The sequence below is a fragment of the Gracilinanus agilis genome, chromosome 6 (assembly GCF_016433145.1).
Source record: "Gracilinanus agilis isolate LMUSP501 chromosome 6, AgileGrace, whole genome shotgun sequence".
NCBI classification, from domain to species: Eukaryota; Metazoa; Chordata; class Mammalia; order Didelphimorphia; family Didelphidae; genus Gracilinanus; species Gracilinanus agilis.
The window spans coordinates 116,595,763-116,616,561 of NC_058135.1; the positions used below are offsets into that span (position 1 = coordinate 116,595,763).

The 20,799-nt window shown below is 33.6% G+C and overlaps 1 protein-coding gene across 1 annotated transcript in view; it reads right to left on the bottom strand.

Moving 5' to 3' along the window:
- Positions 1 to 20,799, bottom strand: part of RBM46 (RNA binding motif protein 46) — an 83,933-nt gene that overhangs the window by 16,691 nt on the left and 46,443 nt on the right. The window contains exons 2-4 of the mRNA XM_044681247.1: positions 19,780 to 19,941; positions 18,617 to 19,084; positions 17,081 to 17,863 (exon numbers count right to left, since the gene is read on the bottom strand). Coding sequence (XP_044537182.1) covers positions 17,081 to 17,863; positions 18,617 to 19,084; positions 19,780 to 19,930 — 1,402 coding nt within the window. The 5' untranslated portion in view covers positions 19,931 to 19,941. The remainder of the gene's footprint in view (positions 1 to 17,080; positions 17,864 to 18,616; positions 19,085 to 19,779; positions 19,942 to 20,799) is intronic.

The window sequence follows — 20,799 nt, forward strand, 5'->3', positions numbered from 1 at the left end:
ACACAATTCAACAGTGCAGAAATTGTTAACTGTAGTTGGGAAACTGGCTTCGGATACTAAAAAACAATCACAGCAACCTAGGAAAATCTGTTTCTGTCCCTATTCTTTCTATTTTCTGTAGCTCACTCCACTTTAGCTTCTCATCATGACAGGTTCTCTAGTGTTCTAACCACAAGGATTCTGGCATTCAAAGTGGCAAATGGATATCACATAGCCCTAAAATTTTATTTCTTGTTAAATTATTCCAGCACCTACCATTATGGAGTTAGCTATACTCCTCATCACCTTGACAAATGTAGTTAAAATCTTAATCTCTTCAAATGCTGAGAGGAGTTGTTTATCTATGTGGAAGATTAAAATGTACATAGTAAAGAAATGAGAGAGGGAGGAAAAAAGAAATTAGAAATAAAGTGAAATAAAGTATGTAGATTTGCAAATCAATAAGCAGATGAGAATAGATTATGGGGAGATGAAAGAATGACAAATGTATGAAAAGATAGTAAATCAAAAAAGGCAAGGATAAATGGGGAGCCAAAGCAGTAACCAAGGCACCAGGAGTATTAGAGATGTCTAATTAGAATAACCTGCTTAGATAGATGTTTTTCCTTAAGAAATTGCAATGGAAGTGAAAATATAATGATATATAGAATCTTTATTCAAATAAACAGGAAGTATTGCTAGGGAAAAAAGAAACTTCCAAACTTGTCACATCTGCAAAATTAATTATGTTAACATTTATACTCTATTATCTGGTCAGAAAACAGCCCATGAGACACACTTCAGAAACAAATTTTAGAAAAATTAAGTAGCTTTTCATAATAGGATATCAACAAGTGCTAATAGACAATTACAGGCTAAAATTCAGAATGCCAAGAAATTGGATACTAATAATGGCTCATGATTTGTTATGTTATCTATTCCAAAATAATTTATCTGAGAAAATAAACAGTTGTAGAATTTAGATTATAAAATGAGTATACTGACTCCCTCCCTGTCCTATGCTTCTTTCACTTCATTATCCATACCATGAAAAAGGGGGTGAAATTGTTTGTTTTTTATTTTGTGGATGGCTTTATTTATAGGAAAAGCAGACTTTTTTGCACCTACCAATATTTTCTCTCTAATTATTACTCAATATTTTTAGTACACTGATAGTTCTAACTTTAGGTGACAAAATCTTTCTTCAAAACTCAGAGACAAGCATTAATTTGATTTTCTTCTGTTTCCAAATGAGAATTTAGCAATACTAAGAATTTGTGGGGTGAAATTATTTCTGATAAAACAGTGTAGAATGAAGTAGAATGACATGGGACAATCTGGAGGAAAAACCTCACTTTTTAACATAACCATTTTAAAAATGCATTTATTTGAATACCTACTTTCAAGCCTTACATCATTTTACTATTAAAAATAAAGTCTACAGTTTAAACATGTAAAAACAGAATGATTCTGAAACTACTCCAACCGTTGCTTTTGGTCCAACTATCAATGATGTCCTTTTACATGTTGGAGTATATAAACCAAATACTCTAGATTTCTAATGATCATGCTGCCATGATTAAAAGCTAACCCATCTTTAGGTAAGAACTATATATGAAACCATTTTGCTTTTAGGTATATAAATTCTATGAATTTTGTTTATGTGGACAAAGTGATGAGCTTTAAAGCAAATATACAAATTATTATTTTCAAATGAAATTGATAGTTTTTATACATTAAATAATGCAAATTAGTTACATAATCAATTTATCAACCAATTTGTAATAAATTTAAAGCTCAAGAAAGGTATTGCTACTAGTACTGTAATAATTTAAAACTTTCTACAAACATATTTTAAGCTGCTAGGGGGCACATTTTAAAAGTTCTTAAAAGCTTAGCTGGTTGCTAAGGTAAACTCATTAGAGATGAAGACTCCAAAGATTCTTCTATTATTCCACTTTCTGATTCAGTTCAGTGTTCCAATACACTAAGTCATAAGCAATATATAATGGGGGTCTAATGGCCATGTTGGCAAACCTATGGCACGTGTGCAGGAGTGTGCGAGAGGGGGCTGGTCCCTTCCCCCATTCCCTGTGCACCTGAGGACATTTTTCTCATTACCCACCCCTCTGCCCAGCAGCCCAATGGGAGCTCTTCCTCCCTCCCCTCTCTGGGGTAAGGCGGGGGGCTCACATGCGGCGTGAGGGTTGCAGTTTAGGCACTCGGTCTCTAAAAGGTTCGCCATCACTGGTCTATGGTATATCTAGTAAGAGGTAGAAATTTAAAGCATGTAACACTAAAATAAAAACTCATATACCACAGTTTAACCAGTGGATTTCAAAAATAAAATGTGATTAAATAATTCTCAAAGATCAATATCATCTCTTGCATTAAAATGCTTATTAATAATAAAATTGCGCTACAACTGAATACTATTTAGAATCCATCTATAAACATATGTATATACACACACATATCTGTGTGACACTGTGTGGCAAAGTTATACACTGCTGCTAAAGTGCAACCATTCAGCAATACAAATACACAGTACTATAGTATTTTGATATAAAAAAGATAAACAATTATTTTGAAGGAAAAAAAGACTACAAAATCTAAATAAAATGATGTTGAAATTCAAAGGAAAATATTAAATATTACAAACTAAACATTATGTTTTTCCTTAGAAATTCATTTATCAGGGGCAGCTGGGTAGCTCAGTGGATTGAGAGCCAGGCCCAGAAATGGGAAGTCCTGGGTTCAAGTCTGGCCTCAGACACTTTCTAGCTGTGTGACCCTGGGCAAGTCACTTAATCTCCACTGCCTAGCCCTTATTGCCCTTCTGCCTTGGAACCAATAAATAGTATTAATTCTAAGATGGAAGGTAAGGATTAAAAAAAAAGGGGCGGGGGGATTCATTCGTCAAGGCAGCTAGCCAGTGTATGGCCTGAAGTTGGGAGGAGCTGGGCTCAATTCTGACCTCAGATATTTCCTAGCTATGTGACCCTGGGCAAGTCACTTAACCTGTACTACCTAACCCTTATCATTCCTTCTACCTTAGAATCAAACAATTCTAAGACAGAAGGTAAAGGTTTAAAGAAAAAAAAGGAAAGGAAAGGAAAGAAATTCAATGGCTGATCATGCCAGGTTATCAAGACTAATTATACTTGCGACATTTTGTTTCAGAAAACATAGATTCTGAGTTGTTAATAATCAACTGTCTAAAAATCATGATTTTGGTCAATTTGATAAATTCAGCAAAAAAAAAAAATACCTGAAGCAGATAAAAGACTGAATAACCAAATTGTTAATTTTCAATCAAAATATGTGCAGTTATGTCAATATAGTTTTTATTTCATAACTCAGGGAGAGGGAAGATTTTTCTAGTAAATATTTTTGTTTTAAACTATTTAGAACTAAAATAATTTAAGTATTTTCTAAAAATAATTTGAAATAATTCAATGTAACTTAGCTTTGGTCTTTCACAACGTAAAAGGTTCCAACATTTTTTACCAGATTTCAAATGCTTAAGATGGAAAAGGCTTGAAATTATATTTAATTCAATCTCTTCCTTTACCTGGTAAGGAAACTGAAGTCCAGAGAGATCAAGTGATTAACCTAAGGTCACACAACTAACTACTGAATGGCACAGACTACAGAACTAATCTCAATGTGAGATCTTTCTAATACCAATCAAACTTAATAATCATTTAGTTCATTAATGAAATGCATTTATAAGCTGAAAAGTATTCATTATACTAGGGTATAAAAAAAGGATTCCAGAAAAAAAGTACATCAGTGTCAAAGATTGAGCCTGTCATGATCCTATTTGCCTCAAAGACACATAGTTGAGTTAGTGGAAGTTTTTTCTACTCATAAACTGGTCATCCTTAAAATGAAGGAATATGCAAAATTTTACCAGTAACAGCTACATTGTATTTTATCAGATGAAATTAAAACCAATTTGAGGAAATTATTCTTTGTTCTTTGAAATTGTAGTAGTAAATTGAAGTAGGAACATCAGACTGTAAAACTGGAAATAGTATTCATTTCTAAATATATCATTAAATATAATTTAACTATCAGTAAAATTACATTTCCTTATATTTCTTAAAAAAACTATTTTATTTAGTCTTAAATTTCCTTTAAAAATAACACTTCTAGAATTGAAAAAAAACCTTTGGGAACACATGATTTATTTCAAAATAATAAGTAATCTAGCTAGAAAGAGAACAATTGACTTGTTTTTCCTCTCTGCATTTCTGCCCATCAATCTGGAAATAATGACAGCTCATGAAGTATAGGTGAACGCCAATTAAACATTTAAATTTTTATGGCATAAGAGGCCTTTCAAGTGTAGTTATTTCTCCCCTGCTATGTCTCCTATTACAACACTTTCTGACAAAGTCAACAGTGAAAAGTAAAAATAAAAGCTTGGCTATATTGGACTATTGCTAAGAGAATGTAAGGAAAATAAAGCCTAGCATACACAAAATCTTGAGAATATTTTACAAGCAATAACCAGAAAATTCATGTAAGATATTAATAGTGTATGTCATTTATTATCTTTCTATAGGTAGCAATTCTAACTTATTTCAAATAAAAGAAGCAATTGTCAATGGTAATCAACTAATTAGTTTATGCTAAAAAAGGAAATTTCTTAAAATGACAAAAATATATTTAAAAAATACACATTCAAACACATTAAAGACAAAATAGAGATTAGTATAGAATTAATATAGAAAGAAGTCTTCTACTAAAAACGTTTTTAGTAGAAAAAGCAACTATCTCCAAAACATGTGAGAGAAAAATATCCACAAATACACATTCCCTATGTCTAAATGAGAATTGGGAACTCTTCCCATTGATGATGTGTCTTGCTTACACAATTAATGGGCTACACAAAATAAAAAAGCAACTTTTCTTATCATTTTGGGGGAGAAGGGGTAGGGTTTCCAAATCCACAATTTCATCAGCGTAAGAGTTCTCAAGTGGGGAGTCCCACTCTAACAACACTGCAGCTTAAGAATGGCCTAAGTGGTAAGTGATTTGTACCACTACAAGCAAGAATTCCCAACTAAGATCAGTTTTCTGACCAATGATCCTTCATACTACCTCTCCACTTTTTAAAAAAAATTAAAGTAACAAACAATATTTAATTTATCTACTCTTTAAGTTAAGAAGAGAGAACATTGAAATCTAGTCAATGCAGTAAATACTAGAAGAAAAATGTATTAAAGCTTCACATTACAGATAAGGAAAGTAGGAGAATGGGGAAACAAGAGGAAAGAAATGAAAAAGAAAGGCAGAAAGAAGATAGGAAAAAAAGGACAAAGGGAAAAGTAACAAAAAAAGAAGAGAAAGAAATAGAAATGAGGAAGAGAGAGACACAAAGACTTTTAAGAGGCATTAAGGAAAGAATAGCAAACATAAATATATGCATACATACACACAGAGAAAGAGAGATTGGTAGATTTTCACGTTTTGAAGTTTATTAGTTAAATTAAGTAGTTACTGTTATGCAAGTATATAAATTTGGGATATGGCACTCAACATAAGCTCTTGCTGGTTAGTATTCTAGCCTTTAAAATTTTGATTAGCCGATGAGCTATTTTTTAAGTCTCCAACTGCTTTAATGCTTTTATCTTGATTGAAACCATCATTTATGACTGGCCACAGAAAAAAGATCAATAGGCAAAATGGCATTAAATCTATAGTCTGCCCTATTCTAAAATGTTAATATAGCCATACTGACAACATAAAGTTGCCACCAATGTCCCTTGAGATAGGTGTTTGCTTCATTATATCAAGCAAATATGTTCCTGTGGGAAAGGTTGTCATTCAAAATACCTGTGTAGTCAACTTTGGATAACGTATAAATTAATGCACATTCCAGGTTTAAACTGTATACATTTCCCTCTAGCTGGTATTCTCCAGGTCTTTCATTACCATAATTACAACTTCCTAAGTGCCCTTGAATCTCCTTAACTTAGTCAATAACACATTCAGGAACCTTCACTCTCCCTCACCTCCCACATCTAAACCTTGTCAATTCTGTCTTTGCAACATCTTTCCTACCATTCCTTTCTCTATTACCCTTAAGTTTTGACCTTCATCACCTCATCTGAACTATTCCAGCAGTCTTCCAATCATTATGTGTCCCTGCCTCCAGTCTGTCTCCTTTCCAACCTCTCCTCTACATAGCTTCCAAAATAATCACCTAAAGCATAAGTCTAACCTTATCATTCCCACTCTCCAAAATATTTACTAGGTGTCTAGTGTCTCTCATATAAAATATAATACCTCAGGTTAGTATTAAAACTCTAGAGCAACAACCATGTTCTGTCTATACTTCAAATTTAGTTCACATTTCTATCTTTTCAAATACTACATACAAGCTAAAGTGGCCAACTTCTTACTCTCCAAATTCTATTTCTAAGGGTGTCCCACATATCTGATGATAATTCCTTCTCTTGTCTGTCTCTCACACCTTTCCTTCCCTTCAAAGTTCAAGTCTAGTGTCATTTCCCATTGGGAGTCTTCCCTGGTGTCCCTGGTTGTTGATACTTTCCCCTTCTCTGAATTACCTTGTATTTTCTTCCTTGTGTTTTACAAACAGTAGCTGCTTAATATATTCTTTTTTTTAAAATTTTAAACCCTTAACTTCTGTGTATTGACTTATAGGTGGAAGAGTGGTAAGGGTGGGCAATGGGGGTCAAGTGACTTGCCCAGGGTCACACAGCTGGGAAGTGTCTGAGGCCGGATTTGAACCTAGGACCTCCCGTCTCTAGGCCTGGCTCTCAATCCACTGAGCTACCCAGCTGCCCCTGCTTAATATATTCTTGATGAGTTCAAAAAATAGCATTAGAGATCTCAGGAAGTCAAAATCAAAACCAACAAAGATCCAGGGAAGGGTTAACTACTGGTCATTTTAAAGTAGTAATATTAATGGTTCCCTTCACTAATGAATATTATGTATGTACACTATAAAATAATAAATATAATGGAGATGTGGTGAGCTTCCCAAGAGCATTCCATGCATTATATTAAGGAACAAAATTTGTTTCACATAATTTTTAAGCCTATATTCTTACTCATTAATTATGGTATTATGGAAACCATTTACAACCTATTCACTATAAGCTTCCAGAAACTGAATAAATTAATACCTTATTCAATCATGGTAAGATGGAAAATGTCCCATAGCTAACAAACCAAAATAGTCTACTGATTCCTAAGAGAAAAGAAAAATGTAGGAGTATGCAATAATCTTATATTTTGCTCTTAACTGTTTTCAGTAGGTTAATTTGCTTAGAAAATGCTCCCATTTTAAATGAAAAAAGCAAATAAGGAGAAGAAAATGAATCTTAAATAGTACAACTGTGGGACTCAAGTTAGGAACCCAAAAATGCCAACAGAATATGTACTTCTTGCATTCTAGGTCTCAAGTTTGTTCTCCTCTCAAAGATTCTAACTGCCACCAAATGGCTATGTCATCAATTCATTCTTTCAATGAAAAATGCATAGAAATGCTTAGGGCGGATTAATATAACGTCATTTTTAAAAGTAAGTGTTAAAGAAGAGCTTCCAACATTCAGAAAATCAGGTCCAATTGGATACCATATATTTGGTGCTTAATAAATGCTTGTTGACAGATTATGGAATGGGGGAAACTTTAGGTGTCTAATAGCAATGTCAACAAAACAAAAGCTTTGACAGGTTTTAACACAATGGAAAGTCTTTAGATAAAATTGTGGCAGCAGAAACACTATTGTACTTTATATCCAAGATTCAGCCTAGCTAAGTATGTACACATTCAACAGCTGCATGATAATGAACCCTTTGATCAAAACAGCAGACAAAATGGAAAAACAAAAAAATTCAAAATGGCCCTAAGTCTTCCATAGTAATGCTGGTGAAGTGATGTAAAGAAGGAATGATTGTATTAATGTAGCATCTGGCAGAAGACCTTCAAGGTAATCACTATTTAATCCCATCACTGTTCTCCATCTTAATGCATCAGAGAAATGGAAGTGGCCTAGTGATCTCAAGAGATTGTAGTGGATGGAAACACAAAACCACACAAGACAGAGGGGTTTTTAGCCCTCTAGCACCAGTGCCATTTTCAGTCTGACTTTGGACCAAACCCTGCATCCCTAACAGTGACACCACCAGGAATGCGTGGCTATAAAGACATTAAATTGCCAGGAAAGGCACTAAGCAGAAGCTTTGCAAAGTAAAGCACTGAGGAATTTCAAAGAAAGGAGTCAATGAAGTGGGAGCCGAGGGTAATGGAATGATTTGTTCTCCTGAGAAGATCTAGGGGAAAAGTTAGGAAGCACTTCCCTGCAGAGGCTTTTTCAGTGCTCCTGTGCAATCAGGTTCATTAGTTTGGTTAGGAGTTGAGATTTCGGAATCTGCCTAGAAAAGGCTTTGCTACTCTAGAATTCTAACATTATACTTCTTCATTTTAGTTTAACTTCATAAAATGTACTTCAAGGTCATGCTAATATGAGCTAGCCATCTGAAAAATATCAATTATTGTTGGGAATAGTCACATATCTGGATTAGATAATCTGGGAAGGCACTAGGAAAGAATGACTCAGAGATGCAGGGACAGTTACCTTGTCTGCACCTGAACACCCAGGAAGTGAGATTCTAGCTCATGGAATAGTCATAATACCTGCACAGTTATTTTATCTAGTTTTTATCTTGCTTCAACCTCTCGCAGCCTTGTAAAGTAGCTGTACTTGTGTGGACATATGGCTTTTATATTAATCACATACTTAAGCACTTTTAAGTATTAGTTAAACCCCTGACATTTAAAAATTTTAGATTTTTGTTCAACTATCAATAAATTTATATACTAGTGGAGGAAATTAACCACATTAATAACAACCTTTCTTTTATTAAAAAAAAAACCTAGAAGACATGAATAACTAGTACAAAATACTGTTTGTATTATCAGACAGATAACATCTTCTGTACTGGATGTTTTGGATTGTTTTTCTATATAACGGAGGAGAGTTAAATCTAGGGGAAGATGAGGAAGAAGGAAATAATCTTGCTTTAATGACAAAAGGTATCAAAATAAAGCTTATTTTCGAAAAGACAATATGAAATTATAGCTAAATGGAATGGATAGCTCAAAGGTTTTCAAGAGTCAAATAAAGGAATTGGGAGACCTCATGTCATTTACTCAACATCCAAAATAAATGAAAAAATGAGAAACATTTCATAGAAAATTACAAAAAGAACACTGAAAAGATCATTGCAACATATGCATCAATATCTATTGCAGAATACAAAGAACTTGAAAATTCTACGAATAATTCAATGAAGATCATCAGAGTCAAGTCACTATGTATGTTGATATCTAGTAATTTCAATATAAATATCAACAAAAAATGCTAAAAAAAGTTTCAGGATTAAAAGAGTCCAAGGGTTATGGACTACTCAGTTATAGTATCTTTCAACAAAAGTGAAGAAGTATCAAACAAAATAACCCCAAAAATGATAGTAATAAACCCAATATATATAAAACAAATTATTTTTTGAGTCAGTGGACTGTTTTAAATCAAACTACTGCTTAGTTTGGAAAAAAAGTTTTAAAATATAAAACAGATTAGGGAAAAAATAAAAATAGTATGGTAACAGCATGTAATAATACCCTCTTCTCTACTCACAATGCCACATAATTCAGGACCACATATCTTCTCACTTGGACTACTGCTATACCCTCTTAATTTTCTTCCCTGCTCCTGTCTCATCCCACTCCAATCCATCCTCTACATAGCTGGCAAAGTAATCTTCCTAAAGCATAGATCTGACTATGTTATTCCCCTTCTCAATAAACTTCATGAGCTCTCGTTTGTTTTCATTTTATCTCTAGAATCAAATACAAAAATTTCCTTTTTAGCCTTCAAAGCTCTACACAAAAATCAGCCCCAATTTACCTTTCCAGCCTTATTATACATCATATATTCTATGCTCCAGCCATTCTGGCCTTCTTGCTATTTCATACAAAGAAATCTTCATCTCACTTCTCTGTTTTCATCCCATTCCTGAAATGTACAATTTCTTCACATTCACTTCTTAATAACCATTTCCTTAAAAAATCAGTTCGAGTATCACCTTCTGCATGAGATCCTGCTTCATAAGCCCTTCTTTCCCCTATAGCTATGCATTCCCACTTAAAGTTTTCCTGTTATCTAGTGTCTATATATGTGTATGTACATATATATATATACACATATATACATATATGTATAAATATATATATTTCCTTAAATAGAATGCAGGTTCTTATGGTTAGGAATTATATTTTCACTAGTTTTTGTATCTCCACTTCTGAAAACACACTAGTAATACAAATGCTTATTGATTAAGGTACCAATGCTAAGAAATGAAAAATGAGTTAAGAAATTATGTTCTTAGAGATTTAATAAAGAAAAGAAGTTGACACAATGAGGAGGCAAAAAAGCCAAGAAACTGCTTCAAGAATAACAAACACATGTCTTCTTGCCAAGGTGAGAATGTGGACAAAGGGTGACAATGGTTCAGAGTAAGAATTCCTCTATAGAACATTACAGAAGGGGTGGCTGAAGCAGTATAGCATCATAAAATAGCAAAAACACAACTATGCCTGAAGGGAAAAAAATGAGCCTACAAAAACCTTAGCCTGAGAACCAATAACTCAGATCTTTTAAAGATGTAGATCTAGATAAATCTCAAAGGAAGAACACAATGTGAGGCAACATAAAATGAATCTGACAGCATCCAATTATTGCACACAAATATGGGAGTTTTGTTCCACTGATATCATTAATACATACTATTTAAAGAATAGAACCACATTAATATTCTTACTCTAAGAAATAAAAGACGTCATGAACAACCAGGAAAGAATATTGTTCACATTGTTTACACTTCTATAATGATTTATTCTCAATCATCAAACAGAGTAGAACTACCATAATTGGATTCAAACAGCTCAATACCAATGTGTTACAATAGTGCAAATTAACTGGGATAAAGAAAAAAATAACTTTATTGATAAACATGACAATGTTTTTACATCTTTAAAATCATTTTTAATAATGTAGTATGTTCTTATGCAATATCATTTGTTTTATATGGTTTGGTACACTAAGCTTGTGGAAGTTTAATAAATATTCATTAGTTCTTCATGATGAAACCACATATAACATTGAATAAAGTGAACCTTTGACAAACAACCAATTTTTCCAAGTCTATCCTTGATTACAGCCCAAAGATTTTCAACAATGGACTTTAAATCAAATGAGTACAAGCCATTGAAGCATGTTTATCTCCATCTCTTAGATAAATTTCTTAACCTTTAATGATATTTGGCATAGTACAAGATTATATTGCAGCATTCCATCTTCATTTGGGAATTTCTGAATTTCCAGAATAATTTTGCTTCTCAGGAGGTAAGTATATTTTATCAGCGTTCATAATTCCCTTAAATATGGACAAGACTTTGAGGTCATACAGTAAAGTTCCTAAAGTATTTTTTTCAGTGGATGTTTTCCAGTCTTTTGAAAATACCCATATATTACATACAGGTTCACCTGGACTTCTTCTAACAATAATTTTGGTATAGCCTTGAAAGAAAAATATAAGTTCCATCAATAAAAATTACCTTTTAGTCTAGTCTTTAGAACTCTAGCATTTACATAATCTTGCCTATTATAAATAATTTTTTCTTAATGTAGGTTAGCAACTATTTTTAAAAAAATTGTTTTTCTGGCTGTTCTTCCAAATTCAAGAAGCTGATAACATATTGCAGAACAACCAATAGCAGCCTCTCCAGAGCTACTGGGACCTTCTGAAGGTTTTTGCTTGTTTTCTGAGAATTATGCTATATCAGAACAATAGTTTGTCAGTTCTTGGCATTATTTTTCATTTTCAACTTCGCTTTTCCTGTCTATCCTGCTTAAGTGTAGGCTTATAGGATACTTGAAATGTCTGATTTTCCCATTCCAATAGGCACTATATCTCTAAGAATTACTGAAATGTATTCTATAAAAGCTACAACTTTTGCACATTTTAATGGCATAATAATCATATTAAAACCAAAAAATTAAAAATACAAGATAAAAATATAATACTTGTGACGCAAAATCTAGCCCTCAAATGACAGAGAACTAACTAAGGGAAGGGAAACACAGCTAAATCCAGTTTCATCTGGACAAGATATGATGTTCTGAGTCAACCCAACAACCATGACAGCACTAAGGAACTGATTTTCAAGCTACTTCAAGAAAGATAGCAAAAGAAGGGTGTGTGTGTGTGTGTGTGTGTGTGTGTGTGTGTGTGTGTGTGTGTGTGTGTGTGTGTGTGTGTGTGTGTAGGGAGGGAGAGGATAAGGAAGAAGGAGGGAGGGTTTAGAGCTATCACCAAAGAAAGACTATAAAGATACTAGCAACAACTGACTCGTCCACTTGCTCACTGGTAAAATCTTTATGTGAACTGTCTATACATGAATTGAAAATATATAGTAGCCAAAATTCTGTAGGTTGCTTCCTACAGGAGACCATATATTAACAATAAAAGAAAACAACTGACCAGAGCATGCAAGATCCCACTGCATATATCTATTATTGCCCCCTCCCCAAAAAATGGTACTTGTTGGCTCAATGGGTCAAAATGTGACTTTAAAAGCTCTTTTTCAATAAAGTTATTATCTATACATAAATTAAAATCTTGCAGGGTTTTTTCATAAATGCAATCACCAATGTAATTTTGTCCAGTGTTGTTCTGATGATTATCAATATGGAATGAAACATAAAACAGGAAGATAATGACTAACAAAAATATTCATGTCACAGATGTCTTGTTCCAAGTCATAATATAATAGAATTCCTTATAAAAGATAAGGTCATTTCCATGTTCCTCCTTCCATATAGAGCTGTGCTAATTATATCAAGTCCAAGAATACTTCATAAAATCCATAGCCTTTCAAAAATGATTAACCTAACAATGTACTACAATAAGAGCAAACAAGTGTAATAAGAATGTTTATTTTCTAGAACATGATTACAGTTGGATAAGCAACAAATACATATACGTGTGCATTTATATACATATATACTTATGATACCTTTAAGTATATATAGGCATCATAGGTAATAAAGAGCAGACCTATAATTGTAGAGAGAGAAGAAAGCTATACAAATGGAAAATTGCATTTTCAGTCCTAACACAAAATCCTATTTTGTAATACCAACAGCAAGACTATAAAGGCCATCTATCTTCAATTTTTGAAAAATTAAAACTGAGATAAGCACTAAGGACAAAGGATAGAAGCATGGTGAATGTAAGTTGGTGGCAACTATTACCAAAAAGGATATTCATCTAAGAAATGGCATAAAAGGTAATATCTAGGAATTTTATGATCAAAAAATTAGTTGGATTAATCATGTGAGGTACAGCAATGGATAACAAATAGGTGGCCTAATTGCTATACTAATAGCCACAAAATTTTAAAGAAGAAAGTTTTCAGAAAATAATCTATTTTAAGGCATGGACAAGAATGGGTGGTTGGGTAGGGTCATGATCTGAACCAGTGGAAAGTATGCCCACATTCATGAGATCAGACATCCACTGAAGCATAGATCAGATATAGATCACAAGAATTTAAGAGTATGAATGAATACTGGACAGCACCATTCTAACATGAAACTCAAAATACTATAAATAAAAGCCTACAAAAGTCCAATCCAACTTTATAATACAATATAATAGAGTACAATAGAGGCCAAATTAAACTAGAAATTAAGCTTAGATGCTATACTGGGCTATCTAGAAAATTAGATTGAAAATTTGAGGAAAAATAAACAACCATTAATATTCACAGTGAGTTCTAGGAATGATTTCATCTTCATGGTCCCCAAAAAAGAAATCATTGTGAAGACCTAACAAAAACTTCAAACTAAGATAATAGGCATCTGATAAGAATCTCAAAGGCCTTCTCACTTTGGAGCTCTTACAACTATATAAGATTTTTAAAAATCCCTTACCTTCCATTTTAGAATCAATATTGTGTATTGGTTCTAAGGCAGAAGATTGGTAAGGGTAGGCAATGGGGGTCAAGTGACTTGCCCAGGGTCACACAGCTGGGAAGTGTCCAAGGCCAGATTTGAACCTAGGACCTCCCATCTCTAGGCCTGGCTCTCAATCCACTGAACTACCTAGCTGCTCCCACTATATTTTATTTTAAGAGAGACCATTATTATCTGAGAAAACCCTTAAGTCCCAGCTTATAATGAAGAGATAAATCCTTTAACTATCACAAGTTGGTCATAATACACCTTGCCTTCCAAAGTCTAGAAAAGCATTCAGTCTCTTATAAGCCAAAGGTGAAGCAACATTCAGAATGCAAGCTACTGAAGGCAGGGACTTTTTTCATTTTGTCTTCATATCCCCTGTCTAGCACAGCTGCTTGCATTTATAGCAGTAGTTGCTTGCATACCATTTCTAACCCCTCATAAGAGTATATAGCCATTATTGATAAGAAATACTTTTTTTTTACTGTTGACTTTCAAGAAATAATTGATCAGGTAATGTTTCCAGTAGAAATGACATTACTCTGAGAGAACACTGTAAATGAAAACCAACAAGAGGAGGAAAAAAGTATGTTTTTTTTAAAAAGGCAGGAAAAAATCAGAAACAAAAGTACTTGCACATAGTAGGTATCTGATACATAGATATATATATATTGAATTGACTTGGCTGGTTCTGCCTATAGCACTTAAGTTTCTATTTTTCTCATCTCTCTGATCATCAAGGTTTTGACCTTTATTTCTATATCCAATTCTGCTAGAATCTTAAATTCCGTGAAGCTCAATTTTCCTGAACCTTAGACCTCCTTTACCCCAGACCTCATAAAAACTGGCTTTCTGAATATATCTTTTGGTTCTAACTACCAAGCCCTTACTTTCATCATTATTGCCCTTGAAGTCAAGCACTTATCATCCATTTGGGTCCATATCCTGGGTCAAACAGATTAAGGTGTAAACCCCATGTTTTGCGCACAAATAGAATATTAAACCCTGTGCCTCTACCTATTTCCTACCTTTAGGCCGTGAGAACTTCTTGTTAGTGCTTCCTTCAAATAACATGAGACTGAGAGAAAAGAAATTTAAATTGGTAAAATTTTGCTGCTTATTTGATGCTAACAAAAAAGCTTACTACCAGGCCAAAATAGATGGTAACAGTGAACTTGAATAGCTACAGATTTTTAAGTGAGAAATGCTCATTTTAATCCTTTTTCTCCAACCTCTGGTACCCATTAACAAAGATAATTAGGACTCTTGAATCTGAACAGATATTTGGTTTTATTTAGCTCTGTGCCAACTAACAATGACTACTCTCTTACGTACTCTTTACACCAACGTCTTCTAGTAATAAGAGTCAAGAGTTAGTTACACCTCTGCTCATCGTGCAATTTCCTTCTACGCTACCAACTTTTCATAGGAACAACAAAACAGGCAGAAAAAAAAGCAATCTAAAGAACTAACAAATTAGTGTAGAGAAAGCATGTGCTTTGTTTATATAAGGTGTCAGGATTTTAAGAGCTTGTAAAGAAAGGAAAAATAAAAGCAAAGGCCATATGACTAATAATTTGCTACATGACTAAGTTAATAGTTTATTGGCAACTATTCTAGGAAAGCTTACCAAGAGAGTTCTCTGACTAAATTCAAAGACTACTTGTCACTTTTTCATCTTATGATAACTTTAAAGCAGACTAATTTTATTAGAATGAGGGTAGATTTTGCAAATGCTTATATAATCAAGAAAAATCATGAGACAATTAAATTACTAAAAGCAATCAGATCTGCATTCTCTCTACCAGATCTGCATATAAATTTCCTTCTACATCTAATACTTAAGACACTACTGTTGCCAAAGGTTCACTTACAAACCAGTCTATAATGGATTTGAACAACAATGCAAGTATGAGAAATATTTTTAGAAAAACTAAAAAGTAATGTGTAAGATTATTCTCTCTTGTGAACTATTTGGTCTATTTCCTTTTGCTGTCTATTCTCACTATTCTTGGTAGGAACCCCAATATACAAATTTTAAGGCTTAAAGGTTAAAGCTATGGTTGCCAAGAACCATTACTGATGAGAGGTACTTTCTTTTCTTTCTTTTTTTTAACTGTTGACTTTCAAGAAATCATTGATCAGTGAGTGTTTCTGGTAGAAATGCCAAAACTCTGGGAGAGCACTGTAAATGGAGACCAACAAGAGGAGAAAAAAGTGTTAAGGTTTTTGGTTTTTGGTTTTAAAAGACGGGGAAAAAAATCAGAAACAAAAGCAGTATTGCAACTCCTTTGTCTCAGAAAAGCTCAGTCTCATGATAGTTTTATAAATTATTCCACACAATGTTGTGAAGAATATTCTTACTTTTCAAAAACGCATGAATATATCAGGATGAACGTGAAAGATTTCTTAATGATGCTTCTTGCTTATCATGATTAAGAGTGGCAAAATTCCAGATTGGTGAACTTAAGGCTGTGTCTACACAGAGCTATTAATTGGACTGGCTGTTTTGACTGAAAAAAAAAGATCAATTTATCCAAACAACTGAATTAACTTATATTTACACTGTATCAAATGGTTATTTAATCAACTGATATATAATCAGTGGCCAATTTTTGGAACGGTGTGAAGACACTGCCTAGGATGCAGGAAGAAGCTCATGTACTGACTTGAGTAGCAGAAGATACTGTACTTACCACCTCTCAAAAAGTGCATTTCAGTTAAGATATTAGTCAAAGTGATAGCTCCAGACACAGAGAATAGTAACAGGGCCATATGCTCTAGGGTAGAGCTACTTCACATGTTTCACAAGAAAGCAACATTTTAAAAGCTATTTTATAGGGAAAAGCCATATTAGAATCAAGAAAAAAGGATTCTACTATAACTTTGTGAAGTCAGGGTAAAATTCATTTAAAAAATCAGAGCTGCTATTCAGTTTCAAAAAATATCAATTAATTTAAGCATAATCTGTAATAATGTTTTTTCTAGTTTCATGTTATATTTTGAAAATATTTTGTGAGCATTCAACTTACCTAAATGAAGCAAAGTAAACTGTGCTGCCAATTCCTTTGCATCTTCTAGTGTTGTACATAGTTTGTCTGGCATGAAGTAACTCTGAGATCCATTTGCAATAGCAGGGATAACTATTTTATATACCAAGAGTACTTTTCCATCTTGACTTGTTGTTGAATATAAATAATATTCTGGTGGTGCCCAATTATTTTTGTTGCAGTAATAATCCAAGTGCATTACTGCAGAATTGAAGTGATTAGATTTTAAAGAATACATACTTATTGGTGTAAGCTTTGTTCCAGGGAAAAATGGGTAAGTGCATCTTTCAATTTCTGGGGGGCTTGGGCTGTGCTGACCATTGAGACGAGCTGGAAGACTTGGTGGTTTTCCTAGAGTTTTTTGGTGTCCCTCTTCTTTGTTAGCAAACACCAATAAATTTTCAGAATTGGGGCTAATTTGGCCATTGAGATGTTGTCTCCAAGTGCTTTCTTTATTTACTGGTTTGGCCAGTGTTACTTCAATACTTGCTCCATCAATACATTTCCCATTCATAACAGACATAGCAGCCACTGCATCTTCTCGGTTGAAAAAATGAACAAAAGCATAATCTCTAAGTTTCTTTACCCTTTCAACAGCTCCAGGTTTGAATTTGTTGAATTCTGCTTTAATTGTTTCCTCTGTGGTAGAGATCATTAAATTTCTTACATATAAAACTTTAACCCTCTGCATTGTTTCTTCATCAACTTCTTTTTCTGGATCTGCCCAATCTACCTGTATAGTGTGGCCCCAGAGTTGGAATGTTCCTGTAAAGTTACAAAGTTATACACAAAATTAAAATGGACAAAATGAAGGTCAAATATTTGACTAATTCCTCCCCAAAAAGGAGAAACTAATATATTTCAAATATTGCTAACCCTGAAACAATTCCTCCTATTCAAATAAAATGCTAATTGGATATATTTTTCTTGAAATTGTTTATATCAAAATAGTAAATGTTGACCTCTATATTTTTCAAGCTCCACTTGTATCACCCTTAAAAGAGAGAAATTCAGATAATGCATATGATTCAAGTAAATGAGAAAGTTATGATCAAAAAAAAAACTTCCTCCCGTAATAAATAGCCTGCTTGACTTTTAAAAATCTAATTACCTTGTGAAATGTTTTACTTTTCTGTTTAGTCAATAGTTTTTTTTTAATGTATGGCTATGTGCTTTTATAAATATATATTTTAAGAATTCATTTTCTCCCAGCAGCAGTGTAGCACATAGGACAGAGAAGTACAGAATCAAATCTGCCATAACATCCTATATCTTACACAAATTATCTCTATAAGCCTGGGCGAGTCTCTTAATTTTTCAGTGTCCCAGGCACTCTAAAAATTTAAGGAATTAGAACACTTACTGACCTGTACTGTAGGAGATAATTTCCTCACCAAGAGTTCCCTACACCAATGAAATCACAGCTTCAGATTTGGGGCAGGTTGGGGAGAGGGAGCCAGACGAGGGGGTAGGATAGGAGGGGGAAGAATTGAAACAAAAAAAAAACCACTTGTTCACCTGGAATAAGTTTTCTTCTTGCCATGGCAGCAGCTCTATGGGACTCATATTCTACAAATGCAAAACCACGATTTTTGGTCTTATCAGTTGCACTTGGATAAACAATGACATCCACAACTCCTTCTGTAACTTTCTTCATTTCATCCAGTATTTCTTCTTTTTTCTTTTCTTTGGGAATAGCTCCAATAAATAATCTGCAATTATCCAAACTTACACACACACCAATAAATTTCCCTGGACGAATCTCATAATTATTAAGAATTCTAATGGCTAACTGTGCTTCTTCTTTAGTTGTATACATCACAAAAGCATATCCTCGATTTTCACCACTAAACTCCATCATAAGTCGGAATTCATATATCTTTCCAGCTCTTTCAAAAACAGGAACTAATTCATCTTCATACATATCACGAGGGATCTTTCCTACAAAAACTTCACACCCTCTAGGTGGAGGTGGACCTTCCCAACCTGAAAGGGAAGCATAATTTTCAAGGAAGATATTTGTAAATCATAATTAACTGATTTTTTTTATTGAGAAATGGTTTCTTGTTTGGACATGGTACCTATCTGTACCTTGGTTTTACTAATCCACTTTCACTTCTGTTACTCCAAAACCCATTACTATTCCAGTCAAACTCCTTTCAAAGTATAATAGAGTGAGGGATGGGGGTTGGGAAGGGACTAAGAATCAGAGGAATTGAGTCTGAATTCTAGCTCTGTTCCTTAATAGCTGTGTGATCCTGGGCAGGTAATTAAGCTCTCTGGGCCCCAGGTTTCTGATCTATAACACAGGGGAGGTCAGACTAAATGATTTCTAAAGTTCCCTTCCAACTCTTTAGCTTTCTATGATTCTAAAGTAGACAGTTTCCATTAGCCCATCATTACAACCTTGACATTATTTTTTACTTACCATTATTACCCTCTCTCACAAAGCTGGTCATTTAAATTAGACATAGAGTTGAAGGACTAGCTATGAGAGAGTTACAAAGAAAAATATTCAGGAGCAATTTTTTTTCTTTCCCAAAGATTAAACATGACTTAATAGTTAAGAGAAGGACAGTTAATAAGTTAAGAAGACTAGAAAGAGAAAATTTCTGCTTAAAATGCTTATAGTTGGCAAGAAGATGAGAGTAAAGAGATTTGATATATAGACAAATCCTTACCTGGTGGTGGCCCACCAAATTTCCTTTGTCCATTTTCTTGAACCATGTTGTAACCAGTTTTTTCCATTAAAGCTAACAAGGCTGCTTCATTCTGAGTACCAGTTCGAACTTTGCTGCATCCATTTGTTACATCTAAATTTTCTTCATTCATAGTTGCGTTTTCTATGTAAAAAAAAAAAAGATTAAGAAAAGGTTTACAGTAGCATTATGTAACAACACAGTAGTATAGTTTTTCAGCTATGTTCCTTGTCCCCTGGAGATCTTATCTCCACAGGTTCAGAGAAACAAAATGTGAACATCACAACTAGTAAGTGTGTTGTTGGCCCACTTACTCTAAACCTCTATTCCAAAACTAGAAATGTTGGAGTACTGAGAAAAACAAAGTTCATTTGGAAGAACAAAAGATCAAGAATATCAAGGGAACTAATGAAAAAAAGTGTGAAAGATAGGAGCCTAGCAGTACCAGATCTTGAACTATACCATAAAGCAGTGGTCAGACAATATGGTACTGGCTAAGAGACAGAAGGGAGGATCAATGGAATAGACTTGGCGTGAATGTCCTCAGCAAGATAGTGTACGATAAACCCAAAGATCCCAGCTTTTGGGACAAAAACTCACTATTTGACAAAAACTGGAAAATTAGAAAACAGTATGGGAGAGATTAGGCTTAAATCAATATCTCACCAAGATAAACTCAGAATGGGTAAATGACTTAAATATAAAGAAGAAAACTATAAGTAAATTAGGTGAACATAGAATAATTTACCTGTCAGATCTATGGGAAAGGAAAGATTTTAAGACCAAGCAAGAGATAGAGAATATTACAAAAAGTAAAATGAATAATTTTTATTACATTAAATTAAAAAGGTTTTGTACAAACAAAACCAATGCAATCAAAATTAGAAGGGAAGCAACAAATTGAGAAAAAATCTTTATAACAAAAACCTCTGACAAAGATCTAATTTCTCAAATCTATAAGGAATTAAATCAATTGTACAAAAAAAAATCAAGCCATTCCCC